Source organism: Ipomoea triloba, chromosome 3, assembly GCF_003576645.1.
Source record: "Ipomoea triloba cultivar NCNSP0323 chromosome 3, ASM357664v1".
Classification (NCBI taxonomy): Eukaryota; Viridiplantae; Streptophyta; class Magnoliopsida; order Solanales; family Convolvulaceae; genus Ipomoea; species Ipomoea triloba.
The window spans coordinates 19,400,727-19,414,582 of NC_044918.1; the positions used below are offsets into that span (position 1 = coordinate 19,400,727).

At 35.7% G+C, this 13,856-nt stretch overlaps 2 protein-coding genes across 2 annotated transcripts; one reads left to right on the forward strand and one right to left on the reverse strand.

Annotated features, from left to right (window-relative positions):
* Positions 1 to 2,869: 2,869 nt before the first annotated feature.
* Positions 2,870 to 9,078, forward strand: LOC116011800. The gene is made up of 5 exons (XM_031251210.1): positions 2,870 to 3,562; positions 6,744 to 6,825; positions 7,901 to 8,121; positions 8,288 to 8,461; positions 8,609 to 9,078. The coding sequence occupies exons 1-5, from the start codon at positions 3,347 to 3,349 to the stop codon at positions 8,693 to 8,695; spliced, it is 780 nt and encodes a 259-aa protein (XP_031107070.1). The 5' UTR covers positions 2,870 to 3,346; the 3' UTR covers positions 8,696 to 9,078.
* A 1,039-nt stretch (positions 9,079 to 10,117) lies between these two features.
* Positions 10,118 to 11,421, reverse strand: LOC116014522 (calmodulin-like protein 7). The gene has a single exon (XM_031254594.1). It carries the CDS (start codon positions 11,292 to 11,294, stop codon positions 10,599 to 10,601), a length of 696 nt encoding a protein of 231 aa, XP_031110454.1. The 5' UTR covers positions 11,295 to 11,421; the 3' UTR covers positions 10,118 to 10,598.
* Positions 11,422 to 13,856: the final 2,435 nt, after the last annotated feature.

Genomic DNA, 13,856 nt, shown 5'->3' on the forward strand with positions numbered 1-13,856 from the left:
AGTTTTAGACAATATATATACACACACACGCACAAAGAAGGTGTGTTTGTGTGAACACACACATATTTATGTGATATGTTTGAATCTTAAACTTAAGCGTTTCTTATCGCTCTTGCTTTAAAATTGATGGGGAGGTAAATCACAAGATTTGTCTTAAGTGACATGTGAATGTGACTGTAAGCAAAGTAAAATTTATAAACTTATTTTGAATTGATTGACTAGTTGAGTTGTACTGTTATATTACATATAAAATTTACATTTTAATATTTCAAAATTTACTATTGAGTAATGTGTTTGGATTTTCTTGAACTTAGATCAAGAGTGTTAGTGGGCTATAGTAGTGTAAAAATGGACTTAGGTAACTAAAGCCGAGCCAAAGAAAAGTAGGTCAACTAAACATGCTAATAAGTGCCAAAGACACCCATATTTAAGGGTCTTTATGAGGTCGTTTATGCTTAAACCCCTTCCATTTGAACCACCAGAACCCTACCAAAACATATTCATAGCTCTCTCAATCGCAACAAAAAGAGAATTAGGGAACAGGAAACACTCATAGAAAAGGTAACAACCACTGGGGTCACCATACCAATACCAAGAATCCTTATAGCCAGGACTAATAGGGATCCTCGTAATACAAGTCACATCAACCTGTGAAAAAATATCATGCAAAATAGATAAATCCCAGGTTTTAGATTCTTGATCAATTGAACCTGAGACCCTGGAACCACTTAAAGATTGGGACATAAGAGTATGAATCATAGGATCTGAGGTATTTAAAAGCCAAGGATGACCCCAAATCAAAGTTGTGTTATCATTGCCAATTCTGTGTCTCACCCCACTACAAACTAACCCACGAGCAGCCATAATACTTCTCCGACAAAAACTAGAGCAGTTACCAATGGAGGCATCAATAAAAGAATAGGTAGGGAAATACCTTACTTTATAGATTCGGGCCACAAGAGAGTGAGGGTTCGTGAGAAAACGCCAAGCTTGCTTACCAAGCCTAGCCAGATTAAAAGCTCGCAAATCCTTGAACCCCAACCCACCAAACTTTTTAAGGACACACAATCGATCCCAAGTCTTCCAATGAATGCCCCTTCCATTTGAACCACCAAAACCCCACCAAAGCATATTTATAGCTCTCTCAATCGCAACACAAAGAGAATTAGGGAGCAGGAAAACACTCATAGAAAAGGTAAGCATAACTTGAGTTACACTTCTAAGGAGAACATCTTTCCCTGCCTTTGAGAGTAGCCGCTTATTCCAAGACCCAATTCTTTGCATAATCTTGTCCTCAATATATGAGAAAGCAGCCCTTTTATTCCTACCCACAAAATATGATAAACCCAAATACTTCCCTAGATTGGCAACCTATACAACACCTAGCGCCAAAGCTACTCCCTCCATGTCATCGTCCTTCGTATTCTTACTAAAACACACATTGGACATTCGAAAATTGACAGCTTGACCAAAAAGGGCCTCATACATGTTAAGGCATTGTTTCACTACCCCTACCTCATGCACATTAGCTTTAAAAAATAATAAACTATCATTAGCAAACAAAAGATGTGAGACTACAGGGGCACCTCTTGCCACCCTGCACCCAAGAATTAAACCCTGAGCCTAAGCATTCTAAAGTAAAAGTGAGAGTCCATCAGCACAAATAATGAACAGATAGGGAGAAAGGGGGTCTCCTTGCCTGGTAGGGGTAACTTAACCACTATTAACACCATTAACCAAGATATTATAGGACACAAATGTGACGCACTTCATAACCCAAAGCAATCATCATACCCCTCAGGAAAGGCCGCCCCATTCTATCATAAGCCTTAGCCATATCCAATTTCAGGGCCCCCCAACCAACAACCCCACACTGCTTTCTGTTTAGGTAGTGGTCAACTTCAGCTACAATTAAGATATTATCTGAGTCTAGCAGGAATAAAAGCACTCTAAGACTTAGAGATCACATCACAAAATAAAGACTTCAGTCTATTAGCAAGCGTCTTAACCATAATCTTGTAAACCACATTACAGAGGTCAAATACATACTCAACTACCTTTATTTTGGCAAATTATGCTGTGGACCCAGGTCCACCTTGCAAGGTGGACCTGGGTCCAAAACTACGTCGTTTTTGTCTTTTTTTTTTTTTTAAATTAGTAAACATATTGCTGAATATAGAGTTGTCCAAAAATGTGTAAATGTAGAGGTTTCAAAGTGTGAATGTAGAGTATAGGAATCGTGAATGTACATTTATGATTGTGTGAATGTAGAGTTGTCCAGAAATGTGTGAATGTGAAGGTTTCAAATTGTGAATATAGAGTATAGAAATCGTGAATGTAGAGTTATGCATGTGTGAATCTGTAATAGAGTTAAGAAGTTCTAGCAACTTGTAGCCCTGTAATTTGTGAATGTGAAGTTCTCAAGTTGTGAATATGGAGTATAGGACCTGTGAATATAGAGTTTTGAATGTGTGAATGCATAACAGTGGTAATATAGTTACTAAACATATAATCTTGTAATGTGTGAATGTGGAGTTTACAAAGTGTGAATGTAGAGTATCATATAATCCTGTAATGTGTGAATGTAGAGTATAGTGTATGTGAATGTGGAGTTTACAAAGTGTGAATGTAGAGTATAGTGTATGTGAATGTAGACCCAGGTCCACCTTGCAAGGTGGACCTGGGTCCACGGCATAACAATTGCTTTATTTTAAGTACATTACAAATACAAGATTTGTTAAAAATAACGGTCATACTTAAATGAATGAAGTTGTTTTTGGACCATTGTCTACCATATAACAATTGAAGCTTGAGCGTCAAAATTTAGAAACTATGGAAAACTTCAGTCCCCAATGCATATATGGGTTTTACTGAGCATGAAACTCTCCATGCCCAGTTCTGCCTTGTAGCCAAAACCATGTCTTGGGCCTTTCAAGAGCTTTGCGGGCACAAATGCAAGTGAGGCCCATGGCAGGCCATCCAGATATAGAATTTACTGATCAGTGATTTTCGCTAAAGATGAATTGTTGTACATTCGATTTATTTATTTTAATTATGTTTCATTGAATACCTAGAAAAAGTGAATGTACGCAGTACGGATTATGACTTTTTGTGTAGATATATGCAGGATAGAGGGATTTGAGCTGAGTTAGACTGAACGGGAATTTATCACATTTCTGCTGCGTTTGTGAATTTTGGGTGAACGATGGATCGATAAATTTTTATTTTTATTTTTTTTCGTTTTTTTGGGCTTAAATTTAATGTGCGTGAGCGGCGGAACGGTGGGGAGAGGAATTGTTGTTGTTGTTGGTCTGATAGTTAGCGTAGTGGTGGAATCATCCGCAACATGTCTGCCATATTGTGCGGCAAGAGATCAAGCATCTTCTCTGAGGATTTGCAGTCATCTTCGGCGCCGGCGTCAACATCGCCCTCATCGCCTCCGCTCTCCAAAAGATTCCGCTGCTCCTCATTCTCTCCTTCCAGCTCCACCGCCGCTTCCTTCTCATCGATTTCGTCGCGCCATGATTATTTGATCGCCAGTTTCCCTGGCATGGATAAACAGGTTTTGGCCTTTATACTGTTAATTTTTATTGATTCTTATTCCAAGTTTTAGTCTTAAAAAAAAATAAAATAATTCGTTAGCTATTTTCTGGTTTGTTGCATTGGACTGGGAAGTGGTTTAATAAATGTTAACTTTATTTGATTTAACTTGGCAAAGTGTAAGATTTCATGGCATATTGAGGAATTTACATTTTTTTGGTTGTCCCGAGTCCTAACTAGGAACCATTAAATGTCTGATATATCTGAATTTAGTGTGTTATACTCCAAGAGTCCTTGTTGTGCTCCATTGGTCGTCGTGACTTCTGAAGTCTTGCACAGGGAAATGCTTCCTTCGGAAAAAGAAGTAATATAAGTGATAAATTTTGAGAGCATTTAGTGGAGTTTGACCCTTCTATACATGTTATAAGCATTCTGATGTAGGGAATTGGACATGTAAAGTGCATGATATTATGACGTTTAAGTGATTGCTTTTTGTGCTATCGTGTTCTAGAGTTATGCTGGATCTTGACAAGATGCACTTTTGTTTTTTTCCCGTGTTGTTTGGTTGTGTACTCCGGTTTTCTATCTGGAGGAGGCTATGCTCACTGTTCAGGTAGTGGATGCTTATTTACAAAGGAATACAATTTGATTTTCTGCATGTCATTGGCAGTTGAGCCAATGGTCATTGACAGAATTTAGCTACAATATGAACTACACTGATTAACATTATCCCCTAAAAATATAGATGAAAACCTTCTTCGTAAGCCCATAATTCTAGAGCATTGTTGAACCAGTGGCATTAATTTAATGCTGTTTAGTGCACATGATGCAAATGTTCAGTGAAAAAGAATCTGTTAGGTGAGTTAAAACTGATTTACAAGAGAATATGCCTAAAGAATATAGATCTTATTCAAGATAGAACTTCAAAAATATGGTAGTCAATTTCTTCTGTCATTGGATTCCTAAATAAAAGTCAAAGTTCCAGAAAACGAAAACTCATGTTTAGACAATTATAGGTCATTGTTTTGTCCTGCTGAATAAGCATCAAAATTGGATATGCCGCCCTAAATGAAGTGTCTGCACAGTGTTGATGCTAGCTATTAGACAATGTAGTTTTTTCTAGAACACTCACATATTTCACTTGTGTGAAGAGTTTTTGAGGTACTTCTGTTGGATACAAGGACATATAGATAGATTTCTGTCTATATTTTTGAGCTAGTCTGCTGCGTAATAAATGGCAATGGATAGGCTTCAAATTGCATTCTAATTTAAGGATGAAATTTTCTTCTTATAGCCCTCTAGGCCTATTCTATAAATTACTATTATGCATATATCACCATGTGGTGATAACTTTTTTTGCATGTGATGTTAATAAGATTCATGGATGAAATGATATTAGTTAAGTATTTCATGAAGTATGTGCACTAATGAGTAATGATTGCTAAGATCAGCACTGAACTTCCTTTTTCCCACAATAGTATTGGTAGCAGTGTAAAAGTATGAGGCCAACAACACTAACATAAACTTGGACATTATGAAAATAAGTTTATCCATCTTTTCAACAGTTTTGTAATTTTTGCAAGTTCATATGCCATGTCTGCAGGTTCTACTCAACAGTATAGTACGGAGTATTGCCTTTGAGAGAATAGATGAGGCATGCTTCATTGAGAGACTAAAATTATTAAATTTGTTACATTGCATACTGTTTCTGAAATTTCTATAATGGTTTTTTTATAATTGTTTAGATTGCAAATTAGTTCAAGAACTGACAAGTCGCTTGTCAAATTCACTGCTTTTTATTTTGGACTGAATTATGACTTGGTATTAGGCATATAGACTTGTGATAGTTGGTCTGGAGGATGGAGTTATGGCTGTGTTTGGTTGAATATGATATGATAAGATTAGAGGGTAGGTAATACCGTAATAGTACTTTGAGAGTGAACTATATTATATGATATGATAGGATTAGAGGGTAGGTAATAGTACTTTAAGAGTGAACTATATTATTCCATGGAAGTGGGATCTAAAGCAACTCTTAACATTACTAATATGAAACCATTCTTAAAGAATTATACCTATCAATGTTGCTTTTTCCCCTATCGGATTCACGTAAAAAAAACAATTAATTTAGATGCAAAGTTAAAAAATATACTAAGATGTTGATTGCCAACATGGCTTTAAGCATCCTCTGCTAGTTGACCAATGTCCTCCACTCATATTCTTGAGGCTAATAGTGTAACAATTGTAATCAAGTTATAGTGTCATGATATGAACAAAATAATCTCATTCATGATTAAGCAGTATTCTTTGTATTGTGGTTGCCACCTCAGAAATGCCATATCTAGAATCTCCGATCAAATAGTGGTCCTCTATGATGGACAGAAAAGCTTTCTTTGATGCTTGTCTGTTGTCTTGCATTTGTTGTTGCTTTCATTTTTTAATAAAACATGCAAAAGAGAGTAAAAACTATGCAATGTGCATGAGAAGACATGGATTGAGGAAATGAATAAACAACAAATAACTACCGGGAGCAGTTTCATCCTTATAATCTTCTACAGTCTACAGATAGTACTTTCAAATATTAGTAAATTATTGAGAGACATCACCTTGGTGTCTTATTTGGAGAATTTGTCATGTCCTGTGTCACATGCTGTCCATTGTGTAACATATCTGTTCAGCCATGTCTTTGCTTATGAAATATTAGGTGGCCCTAGATTGAGCATATTGGTGTTATTTTTTTTGGTACATATGTTAATGGTGTTCAATTCTTGACAGGAGAGATTGTTATATCCCTGTCTGGTTGGTGAGTGTATTCTGGTTTTAACTGGATGGATTGCTTTTGTAGGTGGCGAAAGAAAAATTGGATTCTTAGTGTTAAATGTAGTATCAATTCATTGAAAACTCTTATCATTTACTATACAACATTCACCTGCATTAGTCATATTCCTTTTTGAAACTCTGAATCTGGTAAACTTTTGTATGGTTTTCATTAAATGTTTGTAGTTCCCAAAATGGTGGGAATCTGATAACAGTCCACATGTGATTGCCTTGACAGTATATTTTACACTTGTACTTAATTTTACAGAGTTTTGAGCTTATGCGTACCTTTTATTTTAGATGGTTGCTAGGTTTTCTTGCATCTTGTAATATCTTTAGCCTGATGCCTTTATCCATGTTTAGTGATTTAATTTTAATTTTTGCAGTTGCTTGAGAAAACGCTTCAAGAATGTGGTGATGATCTTGATTCTGCAATCAGAAGTCTAAATGAGCTTCACTTGGGGTCTGGTGAGAATTTATCTCAAGGTTATTCTATGATTTCTTACTTATCATCAAAAAGGGAAAAAAAATCTGATTATGTGAAATTCATTCATATAATAGGTGGTTTTCTATGCCTTGTAGTTGTGGATAAGTTTACAATTTTTTATTTTTGTGTTCGGAGTTATGATTTTAAAGTTTGAATTGTGGCACGAAGTGGCTCTCATATGAGAGGTCATGGGTTCGAGCCTCAGTGGGGGCAACATTGACTCTTTGTGCTTCAGTAGATTGAGAAAAGTACATTATGAACAGATACTACATTGTAACAGAGTCAGTAGTACTCAAAAAAGAAAAAAGTTTGAACTGCAACCATGAGGAAAGGGATTAAAGGAGGATTATGATTTGACTACTTGTTCTACTAAATCCTTATTTGTTCTTTTATAAATTGCAAATGTCTTGGTTTGGCTGGGCAGGGCTGCTGACTTCTTCTACATGTTACTGTATCAATTGTATATATCATCAGTTATTGACAGAAGATGCGTATGTTTCTGGATGAAGTGTTCTGTTCCTGTTCCAAACACCATCAAACCCAAACTCTATTGCCTGTTCTCTGTTCACAGTAATTACAGTTGATACTTGATACCAGGTTCAGATAGCATGCCAAAGCCCTGGCCTCTTACAGCTTGAAAGCTATGACATTAAGTCGTGATTTAAGGGTGGGTCAGGGGTGTAGATCCTTTCACTCTATTTTTCGACACAGATTTATAAGAGAGCATAATAAAGGTTAGGGCAACCAAGTGGCTACAGAGACAAGATGTACGTACCCTCAAAAAATCCACTATGGCCGTAGTTTTACATGTTAAGATTTTTCAAATTAATATTCTGTTTTTTTTGGGTATGTTTTATTCTTTTTAAATTTTTATTGTTTGTGAAACCATGAACAGAGACTTTCTGAATTTATTTCTGTATATTCTGCAATGGCTAAAGAGGAAAATCCTGCACTGCTTTTGCTGTACATTATGCTCAACTCATGCAATTTAAGGATGTCTAGAAGGGGTTTAGGTCTTTTTGGTAGGAAAATAATTCATCGCACATTATGGTGAAGGTAAAGTAATGAGTAACGGGGAGGTCACACCTCCAAAGGATCCATCCACTGCAAAAGAACACTTGATTGACAGTGCTGAATGGGTGGAGCGTTTTGTTCAAGAGATGATGATCTCATCCAATGTAGATGATGCTAAAGCCCGTGCCTCGCGAGCTCTTGAGGTTTTGGAGAGGTCCATTTATGGTCACGCAGCAGAAGCTGCAGTTCAGTGTTTCCAGCAGGTGTTTTGAATTCCCGTTTCCTCTCGTGCAGATTATTATTTTTCCATCTTGTTTGTAGCAATTTCAACTTGTAAAAACTGTGCAACTAAATGCTGCCTTTTCCTTTTTCCTGCTAATGCACATGGCTAACTTGTGTGCATTCACAATTTCATTTTCTTAAATTCAGGAGAACGGGGTGCTGAAGCAACAGCTCGAAGCTTCGTTACAGGAAAATACCATTTTGAAAAGAGCTGTTTCCATACAGCATGAGCGGCAGAAAGAATTCGACGAAAGAGGACAAGAAATGAACAACTTGAAGCAGATCCTGGCTCAATACCGGGAGCAGCTTAGAAACCTCGAGGTCAAATCTTGAACTCGAAACTTTTCTCATTCTTTCACGGTTCCACACTTATCATCCCACTGTTCTCGAGAAGCTCCTGGTTTACTCTCATTATTCTATCAGGCAGCATAAAGACTGAATTCAAATTTGGTATTTTGTGTCCAACAGGTCAATAACTACGCCCTAGCAATGCACCTCAAGCAGACTCAACAAAGCAACTCCATGCCAGGCCATTTCAACCCAGACGTCTTTTAATCTGGTAAGATACGCTCTTTAGTCTTTACTGCACGACATTTAGCATGGCAACCACGCCATACGATATAGCAGAGCTTGACACCATTTGGCGTTGGCTGCATAGCCACGCAGCCCTACCCAAGTACCATGAACTAGAACTCTAGAAGTCTGGGAAATCTACTGGAGTTGTAACTTTGTTCTTTGCATCAATATCACCTCTTGTGTATAAATTTCCTTTGAGCCGCTTATTTTTACAGTCACAGTGGCATATGCCTCTGGTATTGTATATTTAGCAGTGGTTGCAGAAGACCATGGAAAGGTTTTTTAGACCCATAACATAAATTGTTACAAGTCAAAGTTCATTTGGATTTTTGCTTTTATGATAACTTGGCATGTTCAAAAAAGTGATGAGACTTTGTGACACACTATGTTGCCTGAATGCCTGGCAATTGGCATTATATTGCTTGCACAATCGTCCTACTGATTTGCCCAGACGTTTTACCTTTGACTTTGGAATTGAAAATTGAAAACGACCCAGTTCTTATTGAATTTTTTTCAGTTAAAAAGACAGACTGTGAAGCAATATTAATCATCAGTCACAAAAAGTGAACAAAGTTTAATTACTATGTTGCCTCTTTATTATTATTATTTTTTTGAAACCAACAAACATCATATATTAATATATTAATTCAAACGGTCCAAAGAAATTACACCCAGAAGAGGATTGGGAGGGGAGAAAACCCATACCCTACAATCAGTACTGAATAAAGTTTCCATAGTCAACACATACGCAACCCTATTCGCAGATCGCTTAGCATAGATTAGTGCTGATCTAAATTGCCTCTTTATTTTTAAATTTAAAAACACGCCATCATGATTTATGCCTCTAGAGCATGCTCAATGGTGAGCTTTTATGACAATATTTCTATAGAATCCAAATTTAGTACAAAGGAAAAATATATATATAAAATATAAAAAGGGAGAAGAATTGGAGTGGCTGCATATATGGCAACCACTTCAATTGTCTAGCAGGTAAGTGAAGAGCATTGGACAACTTGCATTCCAATTGCATTTTTTTTATCTGAAAAATTGATTCTTTTGCTTCAGTTCTTACAAAATAATTTAACTTTTCTCTTTCTTTTGGCACATCACTCGCTCTTTCTTCCAACAAAATTATGGAGTAATTTATAATTATTTGTTTTTGAATATATCATATTTTAAAGCACATAGTATACCATAATATGATAAAGAAAACAATCAATTTACCTCTTAAAATATAAAAAAAAATTTACATTAACATTTGAAGTTTTTAAACTCAAGAAAACAATGTCATTAGGTAACCTGCTGAGCTGCTAATCATGTGACAATTTTTTATTTCACTTATATAAGAAACAATATAATGTGTATGTGTGTGTATATAACATGAATTGCAAAGCAAGAAAGTAGGAAAAGTACCCAAACATGGCCCAACTTTACTTTGATGAAACGTTGAACGTAACCCTTACAGAAAGTCACAACTTAACCTACATTTGCATCTCTAATCAACCAACGAAAAAAAAAAAAGAACATAATTGGATTCCAAACTTGTATTGCCCCTAAATAGGTGATCCAGAAAACGTATCTAAAACAAAAGAAATAACAAAAAGCTAAGCTAAACTAGATCCATTCTCAGGATCAAAACCAACAATAAACATATAACTACATAGTTGATGCAAATTAAATATGTATGCTCTGTACAACCTAAACGGAATTTCGCCTTCTGTGGACAAGTCTAAGTGGAAATTAGCGTGATTTGATCTGATCAGAGATGGCAACAAAACATTACTTTTGGTGTAATGTTTTTGAGTTAATACGAGGAAACATATAGTATTATTAATGAAAAATTGGCCATTGAGTCTGATTGGGCGACTTGCGATTTACCTTCTTAGGCGACGGGAATTAGGGTTGCAGGAATAGAACCACCTCTCATCATCCTCTTGAACTCATCAAAGTTGACCATTCCATCTCCATCAACATCCACACTTCTAATCATCTCCTTGCAGGCCTCTAATCTCTTCCCTTGGTTCAACCCCAGGCATGAAAGAACCCTACTCAGCTCCTCTTCACTAATCAGCCCATCTTTATCCCCATCAAACACATCAAACGCCTCTCTAAGATCATCATCAAGATTCTCTCCTTCTTCATCACCAGCCGCCATTTCCACGCCCAAGAACGAATTGCAGAGCTCACAGAACTCATCAAGATCCACAAGCCCATCATTATTCTCATCCACCTTCGCCACCATCTCAGCAATCTCACTATCCTCCATCACTATCCCAATGTTCCTCAGCGACTCCTTCAGCTCCTGCTTCGTTATGAACCCATCATTGTTCTTATCAAAAGTCGCGAAAACACTCTTCAATTCCACCTTGTTCTGATTCTTATTATTGCTCCCACTCCTCTCCACCTTCTTATCTCCCGCCATGGATTTATTTGTCGGTGCTGGGGGTTTTGGAGAGGCGGGTTTGGCGGAGATGGAGTGAACCCATGAAAGGAACATCTTGGTGGGGAAATTGAAGAAAGTGGTGATGATGAAACCAAGGGCGAAGAGAAGTGCTAAGAACACTGTGCTAATCAACATCTTTGCTTAGCTTTCTTGGGGTCTTTAATGGAACAGAGAAAGAGCAGAAGAGAAGAACAGTGGGGGGTGAGGAAATTGCTGGGAATGGGATTTGATGGAAGATAAACGCGTTGTTTGATGAGGGGTGGGTGGGTTGAATGTTAATGGCGCAAAACCGCGTGGAACAGTGATAACTGACTGTCTGTGCCTGGAAATATATAAAAAGAGGTTAAGAAATAAAGAAAGAAAGACGCGTGGAGGTACCAAGCATTTGGTGCTGCTCTCGGGGACACTATACAGATCATGTTTGCCTTTTTTATTGTATTGCTAACGATTCCCTTTTAATTATCTCTCTTGTTATTTACTATTTTCAATGTGGGGGAGAGATTCTTGGAGAAATTCATCTACATAACGCTCACCCACAAAACAATCGTTATATCGTGGATCACAGTCCAAAAACGACACTATTTCTTTAAGTAAAAAAAAAACAATTGCCGTTACATATTAACGGAGCTCTGTAAATGAAACTACAGTTCATCTCAAATGATATTACCTCACATTTGTTTTTATATTATCAAATGAAACTTTAGTTATATATCAAAATGAAATTGTAGTTGTGTAGGAAACTGCAGTGTATATAAAATGAAACTGAATAACAGTTTTACATATTTGAGAGTGTATATTGTCCAATGAAACTGTAGTTATATCGAAATGATAATGTAATTGTCTTGAAAGGAAACTGAATAACAATTTCACATATTTGAGTATATAATGTTGAATGAATATCGAAAAGAAACTATAGTTGTGTTGAAAGAAAACTGTTGTGTATATGAAATGAAACTGAATATGTTATACATGCACACAGAGTTAACGGCGCGGAACGGATGTTATTTCTTTTCATTAATCAAAATGATGCCATTTTGATGCATGGACTATCAGGCATTGTGTACCGCGGTCCATAGTACAATTTGCGCCCTCAAAAAGCCAAGTACCTCGTTGTCCTGATGACCTCAAAACCCTTAAACCTCAATCTGACATGACTGTAAAAGGATAAATCACCATAACTTAAAGGTCTTTCAATTGAAAAAATATTTACTACTCACAAGAAAGTGAAAATACTCACTACATTGGGTGAAATCGTCACACTATTCTTGTAATAACACTTGCATTAAGTCATTCACTCGTGGTAGGAAAATGTTATTTTATATACAATTTTTTTTACTAAATATTATATTTTACATTTTTTAAAATATATATTGGCTACTTGTAGGAATGTCAATCGGGTTGTTAGACTTATTAGTTTGGGCTAATCACTTTTTTGTCATGTTTAAAATTATTGGTCATAACTCTAAAAACTCGAACTATCATGCTTATTGAGAGAACTCGGAACTCAACAAAAACTTTAGACATTTTCAAATAGGGTCACACTTGTGTGAGACCGTCTCACGGATCCTTATTCGTGAGGCGGGTCGGGTCGGGTCAAAACACCATGCAAATGTCATACTTATATGTGCAAATCTCATACTTATATGCTCAAATATAACACTAATCAAAAATACAATTTTTGTTACTTATAAGAGAAAAAGTAATACATTTTTCATAATAAGTAATGTTGACAAATGCCTCTCACTTATAAGGGCAAATATAATACTTTTGAGGAAAAATGTAATACTTTTAAATCGAAATGTAAAAGTATTGTATTTTCCCTTAAAAGTATTACATTTACCCTAATAAGTAACAAAAATTTTATTCCTAATTAGTATTACATTTGAGCATATAAGTATGACATTTGTGTGTATAAGTGTTACATTTGCATCTTGACCCGACCCGACCCGTCTCATGGTGAGACGGTCTCACATAAGTTTTTGCATTTCAAATAATATTTTAAACTTTCAATTTTAATAAACTAGTGCATTTACACTAATGATATGAGTGATGCTATATTTCCTTCTTGATTTCACCAATTACATGGTAATATGTGCTTAGTTCTATTTATATTTGATTAATAAGAAAATCTCAATGTAACAAAAAATTATTAATGCATAGTAGATAAATATTATGAGGTGAAATAAAGATGGGAAAATAGCATTATTCAACTAGTATTTTACCCTCTTGAATTTATTTTCTAATGTTTATCTCTTGAAATGAAAATAATTTTTTTATATTAATTATTTGTTAACAGTTGGTTAACTCAACTAAAAGTTAAAAAAATAAATGATCCAATAATCAAATAAAAAAATCAATTAAGTAGTGTCATATCAATAAATGAATATTTAAAGATAAATATAGGATGCGGGTGCACTATCAATCAATTTTTATCTCTAATATTCACCTCTACAGTGACACTATTTAATACTCGATCCGTGTGTGTGCGCGCGCGCGTGTGTAGCCTTGAATTGACAAACCACATTGATCAAATAAAAAAATATCATAAAAAATAATTCATGTCTTTAATTAAATGTAAAGAAGGTCCAAAAAAAAATGATTGATGCATTATGAGGTAAAAATCAGTAAGTAATTTTAAAAGAGAAATGTAGTATAATTCAATTAATTATGTAAATTTACTTCACATGTTAAATTATT